The 25,149-nt window shown below is 35.7% G+C and overlaps 1 protein-coding gene across 7 annotated transcripts in view; it reads right to left on the reverse strand.

Annotated features, from left to right (window-relative positions):
- Window positions 1-3,427: 3,427 nt before the first annotated feature.
- The window catches only part of NFIB (nuclear factor I B), a 226,093-nt gene continuing 204,371 nt past the window's right edge, over window positions 3,428-25,149 (reverse strand). For 4 of the 7 annotated variants that reach the window (XM_070495807.1, XM_014843520.3, XM_044757067.2 and 1 more), the window contains one exon: window positions 3,428-4,994. In XM_070495807.1, the coding sequence (XP_070351908.1) occupies window positions 4,977-4,994 (18 nt within the window). In that variant the 3' untranslated portion in view covers window positions 3,428-4,976. Of the gene's footprint in view, window positions 4,995-18,396; window positions 18,486-25,149 lie in introns of all 7 variants that reach the window. The other 3 variants (XM_070495806.1, XM_014843517.3, XM_014843515.3) reach the window with 1 other exon arrangement.

Below are 25,149 nucleotides of genomic sequence, written 5' to 3' on the forward strand. Positions count from 1 at the left end.
TCCACCCCACCCACACAATTTTTAAGGAATTAGAAAAAACAGGGGAACTACCAGAAAGTGCAAAATATGAAGAAGGCAGCTTTCAGCTCCTTCAGCATGGAGTAGAACATTCAATTTTGAGCTTTTACTATTGAACTTGAATAGCCTGCACATTAAAAAAAAAAAAAAGTTTTCTATAGAAACCCAATTTTTTAAAGTCCAGGAAGCATGCAGCTGGTTAATGTTAACAAAAGACCTTGACAGGAACATGTAAACTCTATTGAATGTCATGCTTGGGGCCTATCTGCCAGCAATATTGTAGAGTTGTTTCATTAAAAATGAATACTGTACACTGAATATGGGATAACTTTCTGCAGCCTTCATCGTGTCACATAGTACATAGATTTTGAATCTAGGTAAAGAACATGTCCTGGTGTCACACCGCTGAAGATGTCCCTGTGCAATCTCTTTTGTTGAGTCCTTATGAAGCGACAAGTCACAAATCCAAGATTCTGCTCCCTGAGGACACGTTATGTGAGCCATAGCACTGCTGTAGTCTTCTGCCTATCCTGAATGCTCTGTGAAACTTAGCCTTAAATACCATCACGTAACAATCACAAAAACTCTCGCTAAAGGCCGTATACACTAATAAAAAGACAGTGGTGCTTCCAACATTCTGAAATGCTCTGAAAACCAACTTTTCCAATACTAAATACAACAAAATAACCTTCATAAAATATAACTTTTCTCCATTTACACTTTTTTAAAGGATTAGTCTCCTATGCTTTTCAAGCACAGGAATCTGTGAAATAACTCCTAACATGGACAGATTTTCTTTTTTAATACATAACTTAAGAGACTGGAGAGTTTTAACTCAAGTCCAGTCTCTAAACAAGGAATATTCTTGTTTACTTTAAAAATGGAAACAACATATAGTTCCATTATAATTGTTAAAAAGTTAGCTTTACAAACATGGGAATTTTAATTTAAAAAAAAATTCTTAACAAAACTATACAGTGTACAAATTACTGTCTACAAGGTAGGCGGTTCGTTAAGAAGACCTTTCGCTCTTCTTGCTACTTGCAGCTTCACAGATTCATTCACATATTTTTTAATGGAGCTGCCCACCCGAACATTACCCCATAACTATATTGCTATAATTAAGATTTTTGCCATGTCTTTATGTACAGTCTCCTTCACTGCCTTTCATTGTTTTTCCTTAGACAAGCCTCAAACGCTCATGTCACTCCAGAGGAAACACTTCAGAGGCACCGTGAGTGGAGGGCTGCAGAGCTGAACAGTGCCACGCAACTGGGGGCTGGAGACCCCGCCCCCACCCGATGCCCTTGGGTGACCTTGACCAGCCTGAAGCTCTGCAGTTCCGGGTGAGGGAGGGGCGTGCAAGACCTGCAAAAGTGGGGCCCTTCGTCAGAATATACTTCCTGGGAAAAGAGGAGGAGGCCAAAAAATGGATTTGAGATTATATATATAGTAGTATTTTTAATAGTTTTATCTCAAAACGAAAGGAGAAAAACAATTGGTTAAAAAAAAAAAAAGCAACACTTGAACTAGGCCTTTGTATTCAAGAGGCAGGCAGGAATACCCACAGTGTGTAACTTGTTTAGCTAGAACTGCTCATTCACTGGCAAAAAAGAGAGCGAGTCTGCCCTTAAAAAATACTGCGCGTCCTGTGAGGTTAAGGTGTTCACCCAATAGGTCAAAGGTGCATGAAGAGCTTGGCTGAGATGATCTGTTTTCGACCAGGGCAAGTATCACAGAAATGACTGGACTTCCTTTTGAACTTGCGCTGCTAGGATCCTGCTGTGCTATTCAGCATTAGGGCTATCAAACTCAATGGGCTAATCCAATACAATTCTCAGGCCCATAAGCATTGTTCTAAAGTATTCATTATTAAAGGATATGCTGTGAGAACAATAGACAGTTTATTTTATTAGGCCATGGCCTGGGGGAAGGCGGTCAGGGGGGCGCCTCAAGGCAGCCCACCATGTGTCACTAATTCTGAAAGATTTTCCTTTTAGTAATGGATTCCCTCAATGGGACTCAGGGATGGGGCAAAATAAAACCAGCCTCCATTCACCCTCTAGACCTCAAAGGGCAACTGAATCAAATCTCTATTTGAGGTACCATCCCTTAAAAAAATCCCATCAGCATCTAATGGGCCTAATTCATCCACAGGAAAATTAATTTCTTAAAATTCTATATTTCCCTGCTCTGGTTCTCAGTTTAAAAGGGCAGGTAAAATGAAAACTTAACAAGATTTATTTTTTTTTTTTTGTTCCTTAAAAACTGAACTTTGATTTTAATCCATAAGTCCAAATACATTTAATAATAGCAACCCTCTGTTCAATCTTCTGGATGTCTCAAAAAAAAATTCCATTTGAAGTAGTGAGTCACAGGTAAATCCTATACTAACATTAATGAAATGAAGAAATGGGACAGAGAAGTGGTGGAGAAAGAATATGGGAGCTCTCCCTCCAGCTGGGCTGACAGGTTTTGTAGGAGAAAGGATACTTGTGTTAAACCCCCAAAGTGTGAAACATCTGCTATGTGGACATTTCAACAAATACCTTTGCCAAATACGAGACAGGCTCACTCTCCACTGTGGATCTGGAACTTTCAAGAAAAACTACCACCACCACCAAAAAAAAAAGATCAGACGGTTTGTTTGAAGCCAAGTCTGCCTCCAGGAGAATGTGTTGTGTTCACTTGTTCTTACTATTTTCGTTGTTTATGAAAACCAGAAATGAGTTCAGCTTGCACCCCAGGTGGGAAGTTAGAGAAGGGGGAACCTGTGTAAGTTGAAGTTTGTCACAGTAGCCAGAACAGTCGCTTTGCAGCCCAGGCCCGTCTCAGGGTGCACTGCTTCACAGCTACACTGTAAAGTGTTAAAAATCCTCCCACCCACCCCAGAATATATATATATGTATATTAAAAAAAAATCCCCTGTCCATCTCTCAGTACACAAAAGGACCTCATCACACTGCAAAAATAGCAGTACCCACTTTGGTCAATTAAAACAAACAAACAAAAAAAAAGCATACATTATTTTTTTTTTTAAATCTGTGTACTTACCTAGAATAACCAATGCAGCTAAAAGCACTACCTACATAGGCAAAACTTGGTATTGCATAATTCGTATAAATTTGAAACCCCTCCCCCCCAAATATTAATTGGAAGATGAAAAACATGAAAGGTTAATAGAAAAAACACCAAAATACTGAAAATATTGCTGGTCGATTACAATTTTTAAGCGGCAACTATACACAGCCATGATATGCTTTATAAATGTGAGATAAAGATATAACTGTCTAAAAAATCCATGATGTCACACATTTTTCTTCGTCTGGAGTACAAAATATTTTGTCATAAAAATGGTAAAGATTTAAAATGATAATAAATGCAGCAAAACAAGTGTAGTGATGTCACCTTTTTGTGGTTTTTTTTTTTGTTTTTTGTTTTTTAGATTTCAAGGCAAGGCACGTCATGTGGACATTTATATCTTCGTGCAAATTAGGATTACTGGAAAGAGTATTTTTAATTAAAATTTTAAGAGACATAGAGGCAAAATGTGTCTGCCCATGCACACTACAGATCTGTCAATACAAGAAATTGGTGGAACAAGGCTAATGTGTCAAAGCACCATGCAAGATTTCAGCACCCTGATTACAAGTGTTTTCTCAAGAGTGCATTTTTATATCCTACACCCTGGCGGTCCCAGTTTGTAAACTGTCAGCTTTACCCTTGTGACATGGATTTGCCTGCGTCTTTGTCTCCGTGATGCAGATTTTACAGAACCTTTTGTACACCCTATGGGTTCTTGATGCAACCAGTAATTTTAAATAAATAAATTCTACCTCCAAGGAGGCTGCAGCTAAACCAACATAAGTGCTGTGTTTTCATTAAATTTTTTTTTTTCTCAAGCACATGATTTGTCTTGATTTAATGCCTTTTTACTGCCCTCAAAAACTGAGGGGAAAATAAATTCGCTCAAAATTATTTTAAATTCTTTTTAATCCCCTCAATTTAGAGTCCAAGGGCTGAAGGACTTATAATCATGATTCCCCTTTAGATATAAATTTATAAATTGCACTTGCCTCTGTTAAGTGTTTCTTTTGTGGGGAAAATATTATATTAATTTTTACTGTTGCATGCAGAGATAACACTTCACCTACATAGAGGCATTTCTTCCATAGAGCCTTTGTGTTCAAACTGTTTTTTTTTTCCTTTTTTCTTTTTTTCCTTTTTTTTTCTTTTTTTTTTTTCTTTTTTAAGATTTCAAACTGGGTTACACACTGGAAAAGGCTGGGTTAAGGGCCAAAATTTAATAAATCTGTACTGATAACTAAAGGCTACAGAGATTTTATATATTTTTTTTAACTTTTAGAAATCAGAGTGCTTATAAAATGGCTGGCTCATGGCTCTGTCACCCAGCACCTCTGATGCCGCCTCCTAGCCTTCGTTGGTGAGATAACCAGGAATAGTGATTCCATGCGTAAACAACAAGAATACTAAACCAATAAAACTAGCTTATCATGCAAATATTAAGGCATCTAGAAAGTCAGTTAAAATATATTGTCATAGAGACAGAACATCTATTTCCCAGCGGACTTCATGTAACAAAGGCTACGTTGCAGGGGCTGCGATCTACCATCAGTGAAATATCATCGACCCTTTTTATGTCTTTACAGTTTCAACCTTAAGGGAATTAGTGATTGTAAGTGCTGCAATTGCTGGTCTATGATCTTCTTTCTTCAGTTGCTTTCCTTTCTCCCTTTTTGTTTGTTTTGTTTTGTTTTGTCCAGTCTTCCTCTTTTCCTTTTTTTTTTTTTAAATTTCTTAAACTATTGTTGTATTTCATTTTCCCTCAGTTGCTCGTTTCTGCTTGAAGGAAAGGTTCTCCGATTATGTTCAAACCGTAATTTTGGACATTTGCCGGTAGGATGGGTGTCCTATTTGATACTTGGAAAGGGACCAAGCTAGCCCAGGTACCAGGACTGTGGACAGGAGAGGGGCAGGGGGGAGGGAAGAGAAAAAGAAAAGTACAATGTTAAAATCGACAATATCAGAAACGTAAATTCCACAGGCATCAAATTACTACTACCACTTTTTTCAAAATTACAGTCTAATGAAATAAATAAGCTAAACTATAAACGTTACACGTATCTACACTACACGGTCTATTTCTTTCATGGAAAGTAAGACTGTGAGGCAGAGAAACCTCGAGGAGGGTTCACACACAATTGTTGAACTCTAATTGATTAAGGACATCCTTCCTAAAATACTTGATCTACTTCGATGTAAACACAATAAGATTTTTTTGTCCAAAAAAGAAAGCAGCCAATCTACAATGGTACCAATATAGTTTGCCAGTTATCTTCTCATCTTGTTTTGCCTTTCACTCACAAGCAATTGTGTGATAAAATGAGCGTCAATTTTTTACCTGCCTATCGGTTGAATAAAATTGAAAGGTGTAATGAAAGATATTTCTTTTCCTTCACCATAAGAAAAAAACACATTTTTCAGGAAGGCCAGTGCATAACATGTAATTGGCAAGGCTGACACCAGAAGCCTGGGCATTCCCTGCCCTCCGCATCGGGAATGCTACCCTATCTGAGCTGCTCTGAGTGTGGGGAGTCCAGACGGGGTGAATGGGAGCAGTGCTGGAGGGAGTCAGCAGATGAGATAACCTGCTTATATAAATAAATAAAGTATGATTCAACCAGCTCTAATTTCACCTATATTGTATTTGGGGCTGTTTCAAAAAAAGTTTGAAAAACAGTTCTCTAATTGTTACTGGCATAATCTCTCATTAAACAAGTACTACATGGAGGAAAATAACACCAGATCTTCATATCACAAAACAACCCCGCCCCATACACTTTGGGGTCCACCTAACTGGATGTACTGTTTGTTTCAACACTCAACTTGGAATGTACGTCAGCTACATAACAGTAGCACAAATAATCATGAATGAGAAAACATCAAATTGACCATTCCATTTCAGTTGAGGTATGGCCTGGCATAGAGACATAATTTCAGTGTTTTAAATTTACTTTCCTATCCTTTTCTTTACTTTTGGAACCATAAGGTGAGATGGATGGCATTACTGCAGATATCAATCTAAACACCCTCATTTTTTCACATTTGAATTTCACAGGCACAAAAACCTTTAGGGAATGTTAGCTTGAAGGAACAATTTTTCCAGAAAAAGAAAAAGAAACAAAAAAAGAGCTTGAATTTAAAAAAAAACAAGACTGTGACATACACCTTTTTTTACTCTGGTAATTCCTTTATACAAAATGTGGCTTCTTGCTAAATGTCTGGGTAAATATTTCTGAGTTAATATTTCAACAGAAAAAATTTCCAATGACCTTTGATGCTCAAGAGATTTTATGATTCGATCATGAGCTCGACGATAGCGAAGTCCATCTCCCTCTAAGACAGCACCCAGCACTTGGTGCATGTTCAACCAGTTTGTGGATAAACAGACAAATCAGTTAAGTGTTTCAAATCACACCCACCTATATATTTTTTTAAAGTGTCGCTCATGATCACATATTTTCACGAATACATTGTGCTTTCGTGCCCGAAAAAAACCAAATAGGCATCTCTGAACTTCAAATTAGAGAAGTTTAGCACTAAGAAAAATTAACTAGGCAGGAATAATCAAAACTTAAAAAGATATATCCCTATTACCTGATGCAAAATCCTAGTTCTAAAGAATAAGGAGAGTTGTTATTGAACTCTTTTCTGAGAGACTTGTTTTCACTTATCTTTCTCTTCCCACACACATCGTCAACATTTCCGTGCTTTGCACCATTGATTGGGAAGAATGCTAGATGATGCATCACGAAACTTATTTTCCCCTCATCTGGATTTCTACTGCACTTTATACACAGTCCTGTTACAGGATTTATTACTTCATATCATGATTATCTGTATCTATGATTATCTTACAGACTGAAAGGTGAGCTCCATAAAGAAAATGACCTTGTCTTTTCAATCCTTATAGAGTCTGGCCATAGCTGATGATAATTATTTCTTAACAAATAAACTAAATTACAAAAATGGATACCTATTCTTTTTAACCTGAAATAGGAAGCATATGTGAAAAATAAAAGACTGGCTCAAATTCATAATCCTTAACAGTAAAAGACATCAACAACAAGCAAATCACTTCACAAAATCAACACGGGTCCCAAATTAAATGGGCTCTAAAAAGTCATTTAGAGATTGCATACTTTAGAAAAACAAAACATATTTTAATGATTGAAAATAGATGTGACTCCCTAACAGGGGAAGTCCACCTACTAATGGCAGAGAAGACAAGAATTCAGGGTTTACTTTGCAATAGGTTTCTTAGCTCTTTAGAAGAGACATGTATTATTATTCTTTGGAAAAGGCTCAATAAAAATAAATTGATGCTAGTGACTAACAGGACTCTCGCTGCAGAATATCTAACAAACTCAATTTACATGTTTATTTACACCTTTCCAACCTCCCATCCTATATTACGACCATGCCAAAATTGCAGTGTGCAGTATATTTGTCAATACTGTTTATGAACCTTTAGGGGGAAATAAATCTCAAACATTAACACTATGCAGACCCCATATATGAGTTTTACAAGTCTCTTATTGCCAATTTATAGGCTAAGTTCAGAACTATAAGGTAGAGACACTTTTTAGACCTTTACTTTGTGAATATCACTGAGAAAAATCTGGTAAAACTAATTCAAAGATCATCATAATGTAAAGAAAAATGTTTAATCAAACAAAATAACCTGGATCATTTAATTTCAAAAAGACAATGCCTCAAACTGCAAAGTTATTCAGGTAAAAATGTCACAGTGCTTTTTACATATCTAATTCTCTCCATATAAATCACCGGTACGGATAAAATAAACACACATATTCATATTTATCTCTATACACAAACTAGTTTTATGTAAAATGTTTAATAGTTTTACTTCATAAGGGACTGAAAATTGTATAGATGATCTTATGTTCAATCCAATAATCTGTAACTCTGTCTATTAAGAGACATGAGAGTACAATTGAAAGCTTTCAAAATATTCAGGGTCAAATTAAGCTACTTCAGTAATACCTTCAAGGATGCATTTACTTTGTTTTCATTACATTTTCCATTGCCAAATCACCTTTTTTTTTAGGCAAACAGAAGATGAGCATGACTGAAAGTTGAAAGCACATCTTTAGAAAATACGTACAGACCATACAATTTAAAAAAAGGAAAGAATATAAGTACTTTGTGAAAAATCAGGCACAAAAAAATCGTAAAAGATTTTGATACTATCTTAAGACAAAGCAAAATTTACCCTATTGACTTCTACTCTATGTATAAATGAATTATTTCATTATAAACAAAATAAGTAAAAGTTAAATCAAAATCCTAAAAAATAAAATGTCTAATATCATGGATAATATTTTCACATTATTCTGATCAAATGTATGATGTGGCTGTCCCCATAAAGGAAGAAGGAAACAAACAAATTATTTTGACCTAAAGATGCATTAACGGTAGGTGATGGTCCTGCTTCATTTTAGATACTCAAACTACCTCTGAAGCATTGTATTTCTTCCAGGTATCCCTCTTCAAAAGAAACAAACTCTATGATACTCTTTCAGTAAAGAAACTTATCAAATAATGTCATTGGAGGAACAGTTAAAGGGAGTCAGGGAAGATATGACAGTTGAGTTGGAAAGAAATGCAGACCTCTGTGTGGTTCAAGTGGACAAAATTAGCACAAAGGGAGAAACTTCTGGATGATAACCATGCTGGGGGCCTACTATGAGCAAGGTATCATCTTTGGTGTTTTACATGTGCTATGTCACTTAATTCTCTCAATGAACTCTTGACACTGACATTATTATACCCATTTCACAGATGAGAAAACTGAGACTTAAAGAGGTTAAGTATCTTGCCCAAAGTTCTCCACCTAGACCTCAGATGTGAATCAGTTCTGTTTGTCATTCCCATGGCCATTTAACTATCTTACACTGCCTCCCTGGGAAATCAGCCATTGACCCAACATTTGAAAGAACTTTTGAACAGACTTTTCCGAAAGCAAAATGAATTTGCTTCAGGACACACTGAATTTCTCACACCCCCTAAACACAGCTGAATCATAACCTAGCTAATGTTGTAGAAGACTTGTGCACAGAATATGTGGCTGGTCTGGCTGACCTGAAATTTGATATGTCTGTCCTCTGAAAACAAATCTAATTGAAGTTCTAGTAGAGTGCGCTATGGTGAGGATTAAGGGGGAAGAAGATACCTACTTCTTCCTTTAAAAAATGATACAGTATTTTTATATATTTCTTGTCCTGGATAAATTGGATAAAGTAGTTGGTCTTCACATCTATAAGGAGTAAACAGACTCTATACCTTTCAATAAAGGAAACAGAAAATTGCTCTGGGCAAGTCAACATGTGATTATTGTGCTTTAAAAATTACGCATTCTGGGTCTTTCAGGCCAAAAAGGATTGGGCCCCTAGCTTTTAACTCAGTAACCACCCAAGAACCATGGGGTGCCAAATAAACATATATGGCGTCATAAGCTGAGTAATGAACCAAGCAAAGTCAACGTCTTCACTTCAACCATTAGTCTTAGGCAATAAAAACAATAAGACCCATTTCAAGAGCGGCAATTATTACTAGTCTGTGTTTATTTGATAATGGGTTGGGCAACCCATGTGTCAAACATTTTATAAAATGCCCAAGTATGCAGTATACTCCTCTAATACTTTTCAGAGGAGTAATAATATTGCCCATTCAGATTTTACATGCTGATTTTATCATACCACTACCACATTTACTTCAAAGATAGTAAGTACTCTTTCAAGAAGCTTAAAAAAATATTATAGGAATGAAGCACAAAGAACTGTTTATATTCATACATACCTCAACTGTACCAGTAGCCACACTACTTATAGATAGCAATAAAAATAAGCAATGGCCCACAAGGCAAGAAAAATAAGTAAAATAGAAACCTTAATTTAAAACAAAAATTAGCCTTTAATTCCTTTGCACCTGTTTCAAATATCCCCAAGGAGGAAAGTTTTTTACTTCCTTGGCTAAACATTGCTAATTTTATTGCTACAATATTAACACACAGGTATTAGTATCACTCCCAAAATGTACAATAAACAATTTTCCCTATTAGTAGCTAAAATCTGCCTGGAAAAAACAATCAAAGGCAGGTTAATTACACATTAATTAAGTTATAAACCATGCCGTCTGGACTGTCTTATGTGTGTGTTTGGACTGGGTGCATACTTCACTGTAACACAGAGGCTGCAGACTGCGTCTTGTGAGAAAACGCTCACTCAGCCCAGTGGAAGGAATAGATGGGTAGGATTTAAGTACCATATATTTAAGAATTATATATATAATTATATGTTAAGAATATATTTAAGAATCCGTTAATGTATTAGAACAAAGAAGATGGTACTTATAAAATACTAGTGGTTAGCCCTTATATAGTGTGTGTTAAATAACAGTGCCAGGTACTTTCTATATGCTTGACCTACTTTGAAGTTTTCAATCCTCATAACAAACCTACGAGAAAAGTACCATTGCTATTCTGATTTTACAGATGAGGAAGCTGAAGCTAGCAAGTTATGTGTCTTGCCCAACTCCTATGGCCCTTCAGTTGTAGAAGCCAGGATTCGAACTCTAGCAGTGTGGGTTCTAGGATCTATATTCTCACCCACTACACTTGACCTCATCTCCCTCTTTTGTAAAACATTCTTTACTTTTATCTCTGGACAGGAATTTATATTATGCCTGAATTACATAGGAGATTCTCTGAGTTAAGCTCTGTATCACTTAGCCACACTGAAATTCCCACTAAAATATAACTCTTGAGTCCAAACTTCAGTACAAATAACTGTACCGTATTTATCCAATTCCTTTCAGCTGAACGCAATATCTGCCTTTGTTTATGTACATACAGATGTGGCTGTATGTCAATTAATTTGCTTGTTGAGCTCCACTTCAGACGAGACTAGTCTATAAGTGAAATACACAAAGTGTATTACACAGGTCTTGGGTTTCTTTGATTTATTTCCCCCATTTTTAAGGATCATTATTGCCATCTGAATGATCCTATTTGCATGTAAGATGATTTCTAATGATTATTACTATTTGTAATAATCTGTATTGGAAAGCTCCCTGGCCAGCTCTTACCTGAACTGCAAAGTACTCTTGTGGGCTGTCTGGGAAACACCAAATATCATAAACTGCAGGTGGCTCATGGAATTATTCTAACTACAAGCAATAGCACTTCATAGTAATGAAAGAGAAACGTATTTGTTTCTTAACTAAGTAGGTAAATAGCCTTCTTTATTGCTACTCCCTGGGGACAAACGGTTTTGAAAATAACATATCAAAACGGTAGGCCATCAAAGCTCATTAATTTATATTCAATTGTTTCAGATGTGTTTTGTTATTGGGGCATGCTGGATTAAATGTTAACTTTACTGTGTGTGAGTAGTACCATTTTCTAAGTAAAATAATGGCATCTGCCAGAGAAATATTTTATCTAACGAAGAGCACAGAGCAAGAAGAACCCTTATGTATGCAACCACTGCAGCTAAATAGTAACTGTTATTACAACTACTGTATTCTTAGTAAAAAGCTCTTAGAAAACCCTACAAGACCTTTCAACAATGCAATGTATATATTTAAAAGTCATAAAAACTTATTTCCTAGAAGGTTTACTTTAGACACAACAAAAATACTTTCCCCCTCAACAGTCCAAATTAGGTAGATTTTTTAAAATTATATTTGATATTTCTCATGTTTTCGAACTAAAAGAGAGAATTATTACGAAGATGACTAATTGGAAATAAATTACAGTACACACAGGCATACATATGTAACAACTTACACGGCTGTGGGAGGTTTCAGTCAATTAAATCATACACTAGTTATTTGATTCCTCCCACAGACTGTACCACAGCAGAGACCCGCACGTGTGGATTTCCATCCTCCTTCTGTGGTCTGTATTCGTCTCTATCCCTGGGCTCCTTTTCAATGCTATTGTTACCAGTGCTCTCCTCATTAGCATATGTGAGTCTTCAACAGCAGACAAAATTCTCCACAAAAATAGTGCTTCCAAACAGTGCCTTTCACTAGAGAAAATCACCCAAGGCATACGAAATTAAATAGAAATGTACGTTTTCTACGAAAGGAAAAGACAATTCTTTCCCAAATGATTTTCATTTAAAGGCAAAAATCAGCATTATTTGTACAATTTCACCTCTAAAAGACAGAACTTACTTGTATCAGAATTCCAAAGCATAAAATCACAAATCACTAAGGAACTGAACACATTTTTATCTTATGCTTGCTACTCTGTTCATAGGTGCATAAAAAATCTTCCTTCACATACAACAAAAATTAACAAAGGAGAGAATAACTGCAACTTTCTATCCAAAATTCGTGTTCTTCATTTTCTTGAACTTAAATAGGCTTTTGCCTTTTCCTTTGTAATTTATTGTTAGTTATTATATTTACTCATTCATAGGCTTTGTTAGCTAAGTAAAGAAGACTAAAAACTCACTAAATACTAATAGCACTAGCAAAGACGAGAATCAAAAAAGGTAAGTTAACAAATGGTGTGTTGGCTGCTGGCGAGCTGATTTCTTACGGACGTAAGACATATGTAAACATGGCACTTTACATAAAACATCTTCAAGTGCTGTAGGGGTTTAATATACCTCTTTCGTTGCAAAGGGTTAATCGGCAAGGTTTACATTTGGGAATTTTCTGCATCTCGCTCCTCCCTCTCCCGTAGCGCTGCCAAAAATCATCTGACAGGAAACGTAAGATTAAGTTTGTCCTACCTAAGCGAACAAAGACTGCTCTGAACAGGCCACCGGTTTACTGCAGAGCGGGACCTTTCCTAATCCTGCTGGAATCTGCACTGCTGCTCAGAAAATATCACGGAAAAAGTTGTTTTCTTCCCTCTAACATCTTGTCTCTGCACCATCTCATTTTGGTCACACTGAAGATCCTGCTGCTTCTCCCATAAAGGTTAACTTAAAGCTCCAAACATAATCATGTGGAAAATGGACATTATTGATTCCTATGGTCCATTGTTTCCCTATCCTAAGTCCCTGAAGTTCAAGTTCAATCTGGAATTACATCATGTCTGGTTTCTCCTGGTTACCAGACGGCTTGAGACGTGACCACAGCTACAGAAAAAACAAACAGCCTTCTTCACGCTTCGGCTCCCCTATCGATTCAAACGTAAACTTTTTTTCTTTCTCTCAAGTATGCTTCAAGTATGGAGCATGGTTAATTTAGAGATTAAGTTCCAAATTAGATTATCTAATGGCATCTTAATGGATTGCTGACCCATTTCCTGTGGGATGGCAGCATGCAAGTCTGGCTGGAATACAATTAATTTCTTAGGAAGTGTTCTGAAGAGTTTCCTAGATAAAAAGGAAACCTTGTGTTGTGCAAATCTTTCTTTATAAATGGAGAAAGTTAGGCAAAAGTACAACAAATCTCAACGTACTTTTTAACAGCCAGATCACAGATATTGTGTGTGTGTGAACACCGAACGGCACATCAAGATCATTTTTAAGAAGGATGACATTTTCAGTTTGGATTTCATAACAGGTGCAAATAATTTTTATGACATTAGAACTAACGCTTTTAAGTAGAATATTCAAATACAAAGAGCAACCCTAGTTAGCAGCCACGTGACCAAACAATGGTCATGTGCAGTTTAGGCTTTTGCAATTCTCCTCCTGGGACCAAAGATTCTTCCATTCATCTACCTCATCAGCCTTTCTATCCGAGTCCCAGAGTGGTGCCAGGGGCCCAGAACGGTGTGTAAAAAGTTGAACATTTTGAGCACACTGCAGAGCTGACAGCTGAAAAGGAAATTCAGCACTCTGAGAATAAAGCTCCCCCCAGGAACTCCAGGAACAACCCAGCTGTTGTACTGTAGTTATGTGTCAAGATAACAAACTGAAAGCAGGAAATGCTAACCTAGTGAATTCGGAGGGATGGTCTAAGTGTCATGTGGAAATTAAAGTTAACTCTTGCTACTACCTAAGGACAGGACACTTGCCGCCCTTCTCATACAAGTGCCATGCTTACATGCACGTGTGTGTGCACACATACATATGCACACATGCGTGCATGCATACAGACATATATACTTGTGTGTGCATACACATACCATATATGCATACATGCATAAATACATAGACCTATATTTACAGACAAACATATGGTTTGCAACCCAATATTGAAGATTATTTTTGTTTGCATATTCCTTATTAAGTCCTCGAGATACATATTCTACAAAGAAAATTTTACGGACAAAGCAATGAGAATGGTAAACGGTTGAGGACAGTGTTATGCAAATAGGGTTATGTGTATGAAGTGAATGCTATTACTCCTTCCTTTTTGCCCTCTCTCTCCTCACCAACCAGATCCAAATAATCTTTACTGGCTGTTAAATTTCTCTTGGGAAATCAAGCAACTCTCTAGAATTGCAGTAATAAACGACAATTTCTTACAAAAACACGTGTAAAGTAACTACAGAATGAAGTATTCAACTCCTAGAAAGAACTGCTAACACATGTAACATGGAAAAGAGCTGATAAAAGTCTCTTTGGTGCCATTCAATTATGGCATCAGCAGAAACACAAAAATCCTTCCAATTATTTCAGTAAAATCTTCATTTATTCATTATTTCAGAGGCTGAGCAAATGGTTTGTGTAAACATATCCTTCAGTAACACGCGCATGTTTATTTTAGCCATCTGAAGGCTTCTTCTGTGTTTATATAAGCCAGCAGACACATACAGCCACTCAGTTGTGGCTTTGCCTTTTCTTGAAAGGGGTGAAGGGGGAGAAGAGGGAATGAAACAATAAATCCAGTTTCTCTTTTGCATAAAGCACTCCCTCCAATGTTTTAAAATAACTTATGTTTATATTATTCTTGGATTGTCCCTGGACTTTCTTTTTCATTCAATTATATTGCTCTTTCATATTTGATACTACAAGCTATGTTCTGGCTATAGTTTGAAGAAAGAAAGCCAGTTAGGGAGTTAACTGCTGTATTTGTTTATACCCACATAACTCACATACGCAACAATGTAATTTGTCCGCTTCAGAGGACAAAGCACAGACAAAACAGTACCCTGAAGAACAGCATAAGCAACTCATCACCTAAGAGCTGAGCCCCTCCTGACTCAAGCCAAATTGAGTCCTCCCCCAACCGAGTTCATTCTGGGTTAACTGCAGTACCTGACCTTTGGGTTAAACAGAAAAAAAATCACATTTTCAGCGTGCAAGCAACTCCTTCACACACACACACACACACACACACACACACACACACACACACACACAAATGGCTCACAAAATTCTAAGGTCAAAACAACAAAACACCTTCAGGGTTGCAACCTAACAAGTCTGTGCAAACTTTCCAGGGGAGTCAGCTTTGGTTCCTAAGGGAATGTTTCTACATTGAAGCTGGGGAGGCAGGGAGGGAGAAGGGTGGAAGAAATCTTCCAGCTTCGATTATACTTGCACAGCTCGCTCAGTACTGCCATTTTCAGTCCCAAAAAAGGAGCTGCGTTTGATTTGAAAACACCTCTTCAGGAAAAGGGAGCGACCATGGCCCAGTGATTGTAAGAGGAACGTAAGGGCAACCAACGACAATCAAAACAGAATAAAACAAAGCCAAACCAACCCCTTCTTGGTTTTGTCCTCTGCTACTATCAAGTCTCCGGGGATTGCCTTTTGTTGAAAATAAAAAGCAACAACCGCAACAAAAAGAACCTGATATTTTCTGTATTCCATTATGACGAAGGCAAATTATTTAATTCCCTGGTTGAAGAGATCCACCATTTCTCATATATTTTCAATTTATTCAGATAATTTTAAAGTTGTAGCAGTGCCCTGAAGATTTCAGATGTCTCTTATCTGCCTGAAAAGTAGCAGTGTTACAGACATTTATGATTTTCTTTTTCAATATCCTTTCTAGAAAAAAAAATTTAAAAAATAACCACAGGCACAAAATATCAACAATGAATGAATCTGGAATATGGTGTGGCACAGACATGGCTATTTGTGTTATCAAATATGGGCTCTCCTTGTACCTCTTATTGAAAACTATAACAAAGCGAAGCAAATTGCTATCTTATTTGAGTATAGTTATTCTGATCTGTATCCTTGGATTTTAAGAACTGTGAACTTCTGTATCATCACACGGCGTTTGGGACAGCCCATCACAGAGATTCAATAAATACCTGTTGAATGTACGATTGTGATGCCTGCCAGTATCAATTATGTGCCTTCTGAATCACGAGAAAAAGGGAAGAAACAAACCAAAAACTCCCTGTTTAAAGCTTTTTGAAGCATTAAGGCCATTCTAAATTTCATTATTTACTAGTCAAAAAAATTTTTACTATTTTTGGGGGGGGGGGCGTAGGGAAGAAATCCTAACTAAATGAATTATGAATCTTTTTCTGACTCATTATGACCTGAATCTGATTACACACCAATTTTTCACCAAGAAAGGGATTTGTAAGATGAACAACGCTCTCCCAAGAACTGAGTTTATGCATCATATTAATTGACTCCAATACATGTGTTCTGTGGTAATTCACTGTTCACTCACCATCGCCTTTTTTGGGATATCAATTTTCAATGAAAAAAATTACTAGGAACTGGGTGCAGTTATATTTTAAGTCTCCAATAATTTATATCCTTATTTAGCTGTAATGGACTTTAGAGGTGCTATCCTATTGTAGATAAGTAAATGTTAATAAGTAACCCATAGATTTGGAAGTTCGCATAGCTATAGCCACGTTAAAAAATATAATACGCTTCACTAATTTGCAATTCTCATGAACACAGTAAGATCTGTATGAAGACATGAGCCATTCTGCTAACTGACAGACAGAGCATGGCCTATAAAGAAGTTATTTAATAAAATTAAATGCAAACATGGTGTTATCAAATCCAACTAAACTAATTTAAAAATAGTTATTAAGACTATTTAAGACATTTTCATTGAATTTAATTGAGTATTAATTATTAAGACTATTTAAATAAGATGCTTTCATTGAGCTTAAGTTCTTTTTTCTAAGTATATATTATATTTTGTCCAAATGGAGGAATCAGATAAGCTTCTTGGGGGAAAAAAATCAACATATGTAAAAATGTATACATTTCAAAGTGAATGTTACATCAATGTTTAAAAAGAGGAAAAGTCATATTGTAACCATTTTAGGTAGAGAATGAATAAAAACTCATCAAGTTTATAAAACTGAATCCAACTAATTTTCTTAGTTTTTACCTGAGTAAAAGTGGATATTTTATTAATTAATTCTTTTAAATTCTACTCTTCAGCAGTTTCTCTCAAGCGATACAGAGACGGGCAGCCCATTTACAACCGATACCTGAGTATTCCCTTTTAACATAAGCACTTTCAGTAAAAAGAGAATTATAATCATAGCAGGGTTGGAAAATTATACTGCCTCTACTTTTGGTGAACGCCATATGGGATTACCTCACTCTCTTCTGTAAATTTTTATCTCTTATTACACATAATTATACTGTGAATTTTAATTATTTAATTTGTCAATTTGACACAATTTGTTCTTTATTAACATAATACATAAGAAGCTGTCTTAGCACTGCTTACTTTCTAAAACATGAGACAATATCAAAACTAGTTTTGAAAATAAAGTTTCAGAAGAATTTTCCCAGCCAACCAAAGAAAGTCAATTCTCAGTGATGCACATCCATGTACCAACAAAAGTTAAAACTTTATTTAAACCAAATTCCCTCTTTAGCTATTGATTCCAACAATCTTCCACTCCAAAATTTGGGAGTGCTGCTAATAATGGTTAAATTGACTAATTTGAAATTTTTCTGCTAGCTTTTCACCTCTGGCAGGGAAATAAATGAATAGTAAAATGGCTTAAATTGGCAGTAGAGGAAAGAGCTGAAATGAGAAGAACCTATAATGTGAAAACCCAATGCTTCATCTTCAAATAGAAGATCTCCCCTAAAATAGTGATTTCATTTTTCAGGTCCTAAAATCTAAGTGTCAAATCCCCTCCTTCCCCCCCCCCCCAAATATAATAAATTATTTGCTTAAAACATTTGACAGCACTTAGAAATTCCAATGATCAATTAGCATATACTATAGTTCCAAATTAATTTGAAGTTGTATTTATATACAGAAACAAGGAAGGAGGGTAGGGAAAGAGGGATGGTATAGCCAAGACAACTAAGTTTTTAACATATATTTTCTGTAAAGCTAGTTAAAAACAAACACTACAGCTCATGTAATTTTTAGGTGTAAGTGTAGGGTTGGAAATAATTAAAATGTTACCTTTGCCAAGTAATTCCCAATGTATCCTCACTGGTACTGGGGTATAAATGCCTGCCGTTTTGATTCATGGTCCAGTCACAAATCCTCAGCTGTCAATTGAAACCTAGCAGTCAGATATGGATCGAGCAGTACTACAGTTTTTAGTATTTAAATGAACACATGCAAACTAGTACTGTACATGGCATTAACCTTACTTTCCCAAGAGGCAACATAAAGAAAACAAACAAAAAAAAAAAGCAAAAGAAAATCTTACTCTGAAAAGCAGAATTCCTAGATTCTTTTTTAGAATAAGCTATTGCAATATGCTTCTCTATTAATTAAAGCATCCAAAGAGAAATGAGTGCTTAGAACATAACAATTAGCCATTATTAGGGTACCAATTGAGCTGAAATAAAAGCAAACGTTAATGTTCAATAGAGAGATATATTTTAGAAAGAAAATAAAAAAGCTTTTTTATGCAACATACCAAATAATCTGCACTGAGTAAAATAATCAATAACTTTAAGCATGCAGTTTGCAAAACACAGAAGACATGCAGTTTAGAAGGAGAAAGGCCCCACCTGATAAACAGTCTCCCTAACTTAGGTTTAGAAGCATCAAGGTATTCAGTTTAAGATGTTCACTGATTTTGTTTTATTCAAAGTGGCATTTTTTAGAAAGAGTTGATAAGAGTTTCTATTTCTATTTTAAACTCGGAGTAATGGCCTTTAAGATACTTTACCACTTCTGAATAGAGTGAGGAACGCACTGAATACAAGCTGAAACAAATTCTTCCCAGATCTCCGAATCATCAGCTCTGCTCTTCAGAGATTCTTCGAGTAACCCTATCCAGCTCTGTTTGGTTAACAGCTGCCCTACAGTGCTAGCAGATTTATTGAAAAGATATATTGCTTATTTTTATGCTTAGGAAAGTAAACTTATCTGGCTTTGGGGGAAAAAAAACCACTAGAAAATCATAGTTTTTAATCTTTAGATAGCCATGCTGTAAATTAAGCGCATCTTGCATTGAAAAGATGACTTATTCACAGCAATCCACTAAACCTGGTTTGCTGCTTTTCAGTGAGAATTTCTAGAAGATGATGATTGGAGCCAAAGTGCCTTTAAACTTATGATAAATTATTTTAATCCTTTCTGATAATGTTATGCCTTAAAAAAATGACTATGAAGAATCTTTACTTTTCCTGTTAGTTTCTTGAGTTTCTACATACTCTAAGTAATAGTGATTCTGGAGTTTTAGAAGAATCTCTTTTGTTCATTTTTCTACAGATCTATGAGGCTCCAAAAATATTACCTAAAACTTCCAAAACATGTGTTTTAATTACACTGATATTTCAGGTAAATGTAATTTTATAATTTAAAGAACTGAAAAAACTCCCTTAATGTGGACAGATAGGTAAATAGATAGATAGTCAGATAAATAGATTGCTAGATATGTAGATTCTGCTCAGGATGCATGTCATAAGAAGCCATAAATCAGTAAAAAAATTAAATTAGAATGAAAAATATTCTTAAAATAGACCATAATACTTGCATAAAGGAGAAAACATATACTTGATTAGTTTTAAATCAAACAGATGACAAACTTGATGGCAAAATTTCCTATAAGTTTTCAAAACGGACCATCTAATAAGATATGCAATGAAATGGGGCAATCTGAATTGTTTTTTTACGGTAACAGTAAGCCAGTTGTCTATTTCAAAATACGATTTTTTTAAAAAAGAGCAGTACTATAAAAACAATCTAAAAACAGTTTATGAAACTTGACTTTGTAGAAAGGTTACTTTAGGGACCACTTATTGATTCTGCTCTAGTCAATGAAAATGCTACCTTTGAGTCAATTAAACATTCTCCAGAAGGGAGGGGTTTATTGGGCATAGCTCATGATAATTCTGCTAACTATTAACTTCAGGTTAGTTTCTGTGGGGTTCTTCTGTCAGAATGGAGTTTTCAGGAAGAGAAAACACTTTCACAAAGCCAGGTGACCCTAAACCCCTCAGTGACAGGCTTGTTCCACAGGCAGTTTCAAGACACTGAGTCTCCTTGGAAGGATGCACATGGGAACTGCTTAGTTTTGTATTGTTCATGTTGCTAAATTTTTGTTTGTTTAATCATTTACCATCCCAAAAAATGTCAAGTGGCCTATCTTTGGCCTCACGTAGAACACTCAAAATCAACATATTTTCAGACTTTTCTTCCCTAAGAGCAGTATCAAAGGGGTTAAACCTGACTATGGCTATTCATTTTTCTCCACGTTCAAGATACATGCAATAGGAAGATTCTTCTCCCAAACAGAAAAATATGCTTAAATACATAGAAAATTATCACTAATGTATTTACCGGTAATTTAAATGCCAAAGAAATTGGCAGGATATGAATTAGAATCGAATTAATTTCTTTTCAGTTACTGAAAATGTAAAACGTAATCTAAATTTATTTACTAATTAGATTGTGGACTAGCATTATAGACATTTCCAAAAATTTCTGAGGAGACATGTTTATATGTGCTTATAACTTACTTAAACCAGGTTACTTGAGCAAGAGATGAAAGGTTAGTACTAGGTGTATTTAAGCTTCTTTGGGGGGCATGTTAAACATACTTGGCATATAATTATAAAGTTCAGCATTCCTAATAAAAAAGTATGTTACCTTAGGCTTTAAATAAGCCTAAAGTAATAGGTGACAATTTATTTGAGTTGATGTGGCCATGCCTCAGTTTCTGTCTTATGATAGAGTCAGTGTTATAGAATTTAGCCCTCAATTCTTTTTTTAATTAAATTTTAAAATTTTAATTTTAAATGGTACGTAAGCTCCAATAACACTCTAACGATTTTTCCAAGTATCTTCCCTCAAAAAATAGAAAATTACTTTTCTCCCCCAATAGTAATCACACTTAAAACACCAGGTGCAGACTACTTTCGAAATTTCGTCTGTTAAAGTTGTGGGTTCGTATGTGGAGGTGGATAGCAATTCTTATTTTTGTAACAGTATCGATTCTTTGACAGACTTGATCACATGCCTGTCCTCACAGAAATGCACACTCATTCAAATCATTTTAATTCTTTAATTTCGATGCACCTGCCAATATGAAATTAGATTGTCTAGAAAATTAAGGTAAGATTTGTATTAACACCACTATGCTGAGAATTCCAAAAGCAAACCAAAGGTGAAGTAAAGAAGTAAGACTCTCCTCCAAAACAGCTTTGAGTCAAGGGATAAGGCTGAAATAGTCCAAACAATTAAGAAAGAAGTGAAGGTCAAGCTTTCCCTGTCTATGTTCTTGGGATGGGGCTCCATCACGGCCCTGCCTTGAGAACCTTGTTCCTCATCCAACTTTTAATGAGAATGTTTCAGAAAAGCAAGGATGGGGGACCATCTAGTTCCCCTCAAAAATCTGCCTAGGGGGCAACACCTAAGATGCAGATCCTTATCCTTTACTACACTACACTCAGTCATGCAGGTAGCTGAGAGCCATAAAGAATCAATATTGCTTGTGATTTCAGAATAAGAGTTTGTTTATTCAAATGAGGACCCTCCCCTGTTATTAACAGGGGCTTTTGTTAAATGCTCAGCAATTAGCTTTGGGAACAAAAGAAAGAAGATAAGCAAAATGTCCTACTTTGCTAGAGTCAGCAAACAGGCTGATGTACTAACAGTGCCTCATGATGACAACAGCTCTCAGTTGAACCAATAAACCATTAAACTGTTAACAGAATAATCAACACAGGCAAATTTACCTTTCCACTTTTTTGTTTTTAAAGTTTATAGTGATTCTCAAGGGAATATCTTGAAAGGCGTGCTTTATGTTCTCTTAGGTTTATTCATTTCTCCAGTTAGCCTCAAGAAAGCAGATTTTTGGGGGGTGGAGGTGCCTTTTGGGGAGGGATTTAAAAAGATTGACACTCCAATATTCATACTTTACTTTTAACTATTAGATTAGTAGAACTTTATTTTATTACTATCATTTTTTTATTTTTTGAGGACGATTAGCCCTGAGCTGACTATTGCCAATCCTCCTCTTTTTGCTGAGGAAGCCTGGTCCTGAGCTAACATCCATGCCCATCTTCCTCTACTTTACATGTGGGATGCCTACCACAGCATGGCTTTTGCCAAGCGGTGCCATGTCCACACCCGGGATCCGAACCGGCGAACCGCAGGCCGCCGAGAAGCATACTGTGCGAACTTAACCACTGCGCTACCAGGCCGGCCCTCTTATCACTATTATTAATTACCTGCTGTGAAGCAAATAAAATGGCCTCAGTGAATAAGGATATAGCCTTACGGAACAAGCAAAATGGTCAGAATAAAATTGTGTTATAATGTGGGACATGTAACACGTATAAAAATAAAAGATATTCAAGATCATCCTGGTACTTGACAGTTACTTCTAATGTCAATTTCAGGAACCCATGCGCATCTTGATATTTAAGTTAATTATCAGTAGAATTAAGGTAAATGGGCATGGTCCATGAACTATAAATATTACTGACCATAAATCATTAGTATTAGAAAACGAAAGTTTTTTTTTAAATGGAGGCTACTTTAGCTTGTAAAACTTAAGCTTTCAAGAGAACCTAAGAGACTGTGCAAACTCTTCATTTTCGTCTCCAAGATCAGAATACAGAACAACAAGGTTTAAGCATTTGTCCAGGGTGAGACATACCCTGGTTTGTGTCAACAGTAAAACCAAACCAGACCTCCTGACTCCTGACCCTGCTTCTCACCCAGGACACCAGGTTACTTGTCATGGGTCTTTTCCTACCCTATCCTTCGCGTGCAGCCCAAGAATATTGAAGGTTAAAACGTCTATAATTATAACCTTTAGAATTTCCTCTACTTCCCTAATTCAACTTAGATGTTTTAAAGTTAATATTTTCAGAAAAGAAAATAATTTTTCCTTTGTGATTTTGTTGATTGAAATGTAAGGTTACAGTAAACAATTTATTTTTACATTAATTAGAATAATTTATCTGGATATTAGCCTTTGATAACCAGTAAAAGTAAGTGAATAAATGAATGAATGATGAAAGACAGACCATGGAAGGTTTTTTTTAAATTTAAGAACTAGTCAAAAGCTAAACATTTGCATAGCCATTATTTTGACTGAAACTTCCTTTAAATGTGTTTCCTTTCCAGCTAGCATATGTGAAAAGTGACCTCTTATCCACTTACATACCTACCCAGAAGTCATGTGATAGGGTTTTACGTCAAGCTGTCAATTATGATAACAGACACAATAAGAACAGCCTAAGTGTTGATAGCCTGCTTCCTGACTTTATTGAAAAGTTTGTTGATAGTCCGCTTGTGTCCTTTCAATTGCTTGCCTCTAATAAAAGACTACCTTTCCAGTGGTTTTAATATACCTAACTTTGGCTTTGCCATTTGCCAGGACAAATATTATAAAGGGATTTCAATTAATATCTTAGTTTAAAAAAATATCCTACAGAGGCAATTTCTTAGAGGTCATTTGGCATTAACAGAACTTTTCGGTGTAATAAAAAGTACTTTCAAATTCTAGTTCTAAAATTCTATTCAGAAAAGTGTTGAAAATATTTTGATATAAAGTAGCCCAATAATTGAAATTGAAATAATAGTATTATATAGTCATGCAAGAGCTGTAACATGCTGAAGTTCAAGCACCGATAAAATCCATGCAATTGTGATAAGTAATGCAAGGACCTGAGTTGATCAGACCATTCATTCATTAGCTCTAATAACAGGTACTGTATCTAGTCAGGAGATTATAATTTTGAGATTATAAAAATAAGCCTTGTATCTTATAAACTAGAGCTCACTTGACTTTTGTCTCACTTAGGGAAGGCAAAAGCGACCTCCCATTTGTTCCATCTAAAATCTCAAATTTATATCAAAGGTTAATATGCACTTCAATAGCTGGTTCAAATAGTAACCTTTTATTTTCAAACAGGAAGCTTCTCAGCTACAAACTTTTATGTTCAACTCGCAATAAGATTTTTTTAATATGTTGTAATGATGGATAATAGTAAGCATTTATATTTTTATTATGACCTTACACTCAAAAATAATGGTGATAATCAAGTTACTTAGACCCTCTTATATTACCATACTTTCTATTATACCAAAGAAAGAAGGCCTTCAATTTAGCAAATTCATTATGATGTTGACCAGATAAGGAACTGTTGCTAATTCAAGTAAGTCATCTTATATTTGCCATTTATACTAAACTTGTTAGATTGGATTGTAAAATAATTTCTGTGTTTTCTAAGCAACATCCAACACACTGTTATATAGTTCCTGTTTTCTCAGAGAGACGAAACTTGGGAAATGTAGTTCCTTCATTGCCTGTCATAGTGAATGTGCACAGTGTGTTCATGAAGAATAATGGGGAAGGAAACACTGCATTTTACTAAACTTCTATGAAGTCACAGGGGAGGTCCTCGACACTTCTGAAAAAGTTCCAAATCATAAAAAGACATTTCTCAGCAGAGACTAAAGAGTTCAGTTTGCCAAAGCTGGACCCACACGTTCTTCAAGCCACCACACCATCTTTGGATAGAAAAGTTACAGAATGAAGCTCCAATTGAAATTGTGATTTTAAGATTTCCCCCATGCCAATAGTAAATGTATTTACTAACCATCCCAAAGACAGTTTAGTTCGAGACCTCGAACAACACTGGATCGTGGTAAGAGATCGAGGAAAATTTTAAAGTCCTGATCAGCTGGCATGAGCTGATTATTATTACTAATTAGAGAGGACTGTCTTTAATGGGAAATTAT

This window comes from Equus asinus, chromosome 23, assembly GCF_041296235.1.
Source record: "Equus asinus isolate D_3611 breed Donkey chromosome 23, EquAss-T2T_v2, whole genome shotgun sequence".
NCBI classification, from domain to species: domain Eukaryota; kingdom Metazoa; phylum Chordata; class Mammalia; order Perissodactyla; family Equidae; genus Equus; species Equus asinus.